The sequence below is a fragment of the Oratosquilla oratoria genome, chromosome 11 (assembly GCF_046742065.1).
Source record: "Oratosquilla oratoria isolate Oo_2021 chromosome 11, ASM4674206v1, whole genome shotgun sequence".
NCBI lineage: Eukaryota > Metazoa > Arthropoda > Malacostraca > Stomatopoda > Squillidae > Oratosquilla > Oratosquilla oratoria.
Genome location: NC_134787.1, coordinates 75,313,932 through 75,318,313, shown reverse-complemented (window position 1 = coordinate 75,318,313; position 4,382 = coordinate 75,313,932). Strand labels below are relative to the sequence as shown.

At 54.4% G+C, this 4,382-nt stretch overlaps 1 protein-coding gene across 1 annotated transcript in view; it reads left to right on the top strand.

Moving 5' to 3' along the window:
- The window catches only part of LOC143030104 (uncharacterized), a 2,103-nt gene extending 201 nt beyond the window's left edge, over positions 1-1,902 (top strand). The window contains exon 1 of the mRNA XM_076193307.1: positions 1-1,902. This exon is cut by the window's left edge and continues 201 nt beyond it. Coding sequence (XP_076049422.1) covers positions 1-1,902 — 1,902 coding nt within the window.
- Positions 1,903-4,382: the final 2,480 nt, after the last annotated feature.

Below are 4,382 nucleotides of genomic sequence, written 5' to 3'. Positions count from 1 at the left end.
TGTGTCACCCTTGAAACACAACGTGTCCTAGAGCATACCCTGCAAATACCTCCCTCTACAGACAAGACCGTCGATGAGGTGGTCGCTGCTCTGGAAGTACACATCAAGGGCTTGCGGAACGAGGCAATACGCAGGAGGGGATTGCTTAGCTGCAGGCAGATGGAAGGCGAAACATTTGCAGATTTCTACGTAAGGTTGCGTCGCAGTGCCGAGGAGATCGACATATGCCCTGGTAAATCGCCAATTTGCGAAGAGACTCAGTTGAAGTCGGTGATTATTATGGGCGTTCGGGATGATGAGTTGATTCAGCGACTCATATCCCTGGACGACAAGTGCTCACTGCAGGACATGGTCAATACATGCCGCTCCTATGAAGCAGCCAGGTGTGCTACGTCTGATATTCGTGCCCAACCTCCACAAGTAAGAGCATTGACCCACCACCAAAGAAGGAAGAAGCAGAAAAGTTTCCTCAGACAAACCCCTAAGCAACCGACATCGAAGGCAACGGACCCATGCCAGTGCTGTGCTAGGCACAATGAGCCAGGAGCATGCCCTGCGGCTCAGGCTACCTGCCGCAACTGTGGTCGGCAGGGACACTTTCCTTCCACGATCAAATGTCCCGCTAGCAAGACCCAGTGCCGCCTCTGTTCCCGTATCGGTCACTACGACACTTATTGCAAGCAGGAGATTCGTCAGAAACACAAGCGAGGTGTTTCAGTCTCTGGCGGTGGACATGTTTCGGAACACCCGCCAACCCCACAGCCGTCCTGCCGTCGAGTGATGTCTCCTAGTCCCAGCCCTGCGGTGCCTCAACACGTCAGCGTCCTTATCACACACGGTGGTAAATCGTCATACTTGCAGATGATCCCAGACACCGGTGCGGATATCACTGTGATAGGACCACAGCACTTGAGAAACCTTTCCATTTCAACACGGACACTACACGCTTCCCCGCAGACCACCACACTCACAGCCGACCGATCTGAAATGACTCCTGCCCTTGGCACGCTCACGGCTACCCTTACTTTAGGTAAGCGGTCGTGCTCTGCTCAGATCCGAGTACACAAGGACATCCAGACCCCACTCCTCTCCTTCAGCCACTGCAAGGCATTGGCCATCATTCCCAAGGAATTCCCTAAGCCAATATTGGAGGTGAAGCACGTTAAGAAGTGTGTGGAACTCCCATTCTCTGCCTCCACACCACCCTCAGACGTGAAGGAGTACTTCTTAAAGGAGTTTAAGGACGTTCTGGTGGCTAAAGCAGCTCTTCAGTCCACACCACTTAAGCCCATGGTGGGATCACCAATGCGAATCCACCTGAAGGATAATGCTGTGCCTTTTGCAATCCACACACCCCGGCAAATTCCCCTGGCTTTCAGAGACCACGTCAAGGACGAGCTCGAGTCCATGGTCTCTCAAGGGATTATTCGACCGGCTGGCGACGAACCTTCAGAATGGTGCCACCCACTTGTCGCCGTAGCTAAACCAAATGGAGGTGTGAGGATCACGACGGATCTGTCCAAACTTAACGCCCAGGTGGCTCGCCCACCCCATCCGTCGCCCACACCCTTTGATGCTGTACGTAGCGTACCGACCTCAGCTCGTTACTTCACGACCATGGACGCTCTCTGCGGCTACTGGCAGATCGAACTCGCCGAAGAGGATAGATACCTTACCACCTTTATAACTCCACATGGTAGATTCCAATATTGCAGAGGACCAATGGGATTTGCAGCAACAGGCGATGCCTATTGCCTACGAGGTGACATTGCACTGCAAGGTGTCAAGAATTGCGTCAAAGTGGTGGACGACATCCTCCTTTACGATGCCGACTACACCACTCACCTTACCCGCATCCACCAAGTCCTCACCAGATGTCGTGAATTTGGCATCACCATATAAGGAAAAATTTGAGGTCGCCGCGCCTAAGGTGGATTTCTGCGGATTCACATTGTCAGTGGCAGGTATCGCTGCTGACCAAGACAAAGTGATTGCTATCAGGGACTTTCCAACTCCTGCAAATTTAACAGACCTTAGGTCCTTTATGGGTCTCGTTAACCAGTTGGCTGAATTCACCCCGGAGATATCCGCAGCTGCCCAACCTCTCCGGCCCCTGATGAGCCCTAAGAGACAATTTCTCTGGACACCGGATCATGACGAGGCATTCCGAAGGGTGAAAGCCGCCCTCATCGACCCCCCAGTTCTCGCCTCATTTGATCCAACCCTGCCAACTATCCTCCAGACGGATGCATCTCGGCTTAACGGCATTGGTTTTGCATTACTACAGGACCACGGCAGCGGACGCCTACGCCTAATCCAATGCGGTTCCCGTTTCTTGACGGAGGCGGAGACTAGATATGCCACCATCGAGTTAGAATTACTCGCCGCCGTCTGGGCGATGTACAAATGCAAATATTACTTGATGGGACTACAAAATTTTACGTTGATGACCGACCATCGCCCCCTGGTTCCCATTCTGAACAGCTACACTTTAGACGCAGTGGAGAACCCACGTCTCCAGCGCCTGAAGGAGAAGGTGTCCCCATACATCTTCACAGCAGTATGGCGTGCCGGAAAGGATCTTCGCATCCCGGACGCCCTATCCCGTGCCCCAGTGAGCTACCCAGCGCCGGAAGACTACACACTCTGCACCGACTCCATTGCATCCCTCCATACGATAGCCACGGTGAGAGCTGTGACAGAGTCCCACGTAGATGAAGATAGGACTCTGGAGGAGTTACGTGACTCAGCTAGGACCGACCCAGACTATGTCCAATTGCATCGCTGTGTGACGTCCGGATTCCCCTCGGACCGCTATGCCCTTCCTAGGCCCTTGCTCCCATACTGGAAAATTCGGGATAACCTCCATGCCGATGGTGACCTCGTCCTCTACGGCATGAGAATTGTGGTTCCTAACGCCCTTCGCCGCCGCATCCTGGCCCGTCTTCATGATAGCCACAGGGGCGTGGAGGCGACAAAACGCCGGGCAGGTCAAACTGTCTTCTGGCCAGGCATCAATTCGGACATTGCAAACACGGTCCAGTCGTGTGAACCCTGCCAGTATCTCCAACCTAGCCAGCAGAAAGAACCCATACTCAGCGACGACCACCCAACAAGGCCCTTTGAGTCGGTCTCAGCGGACTTCTTCTCCGTTGCAGGCAAGTCATTCCTTATCGCCGACAGACTCTCCGGCTGGCCTGTGGTCGTCCCTTGCAAAGGCGATACGACGTCGTCCAACACCATCCGCATGTTCTGCAACTACTTCCGGGAGGTTGGTGTCCCCCTCCGCTTGCGAACAGACGGAGGCCCCCAGTTCACCAGCCAGGAGTTCAGGAGCTTTGCAGCACGATGGGGTGTGCGACACATTGTCACATCACCTCACTACCCGCAATCCAATGGACATGCCGAGGCCGCCGTGAAGGCCATCAAGCACCTCATCCTCAAGGTGGCCCTTTCAGGCAACATAGATTGCGAGGAATTCGACCGAGGCCTCCTGGAACTTCGGAACACTCCCAATTTCACTGGTCGTTCCCCAGCTCAGGTGTTATATGGCCACCCCCTCCGCTCCTGCGTTCCGGCCCACCCAGATGCTTTCTCCACAGAGTGGCAGACCAAAGCGGAGGAATGCGACCGCCGCGCAGCAACCCAGGCCAAGGATGCTGCAGCTCGGTATGACAGCCATGCACGTGAACTCTCCAGGCTGCACGTCGGCCAGCACGTTCGGATCCAGAACCCGAAGACCCACCGCTGGGACAAGGTCGGCATTGTCATGCGCGTTGGCAAAGCTAGGACCTATGAAATACGCACCACAAGTGGCCGCGTGTTGCAGCGTAACCGCCACTTCTTGCGACCTGTCACCTGCACCCCTTCCCATCCACACGAGGCCCATAGCGAGGACCCACCTGCTAATTTGCGTCGCTCCAAGAGACTCCAGCGCAGATTGTCCGCCCGTGACTAAAGTCTGCGGGCGCGAAAGGGGGAAGGGAGGTGTGGGTTATTGATATCCCCGTCTGGCGACATGTGGCAACTCGCATGCCCGGGGTAGGCATGCATGGCGCTTAGCAACAGTGCTTGAGTGAGAGACCGTAGAGGGGACGCGGAGTTACGCATGGGCGCTATCTTTGACTCTGTTATTATATTGTATCTTCTTGTAACTGTGTTAGTGTTTAAGGCTGAATGTACTTAAGAACCTACAGTGTGTATTATTAGCCCCTGACCAACACACACAACTCTAATAATCCTTTAGCTCCACCAGATGGCTGAGGCGGCCGTCTGAAAGCGTCAACCAGCTCGTCGTACACCTCTCCAGTTGAAAACTGACATCTGGTATCTCTGGGGAAGGTTTCTGTGGCAGCTGCTTTAGAGTAAAGTAACCCGGTTCA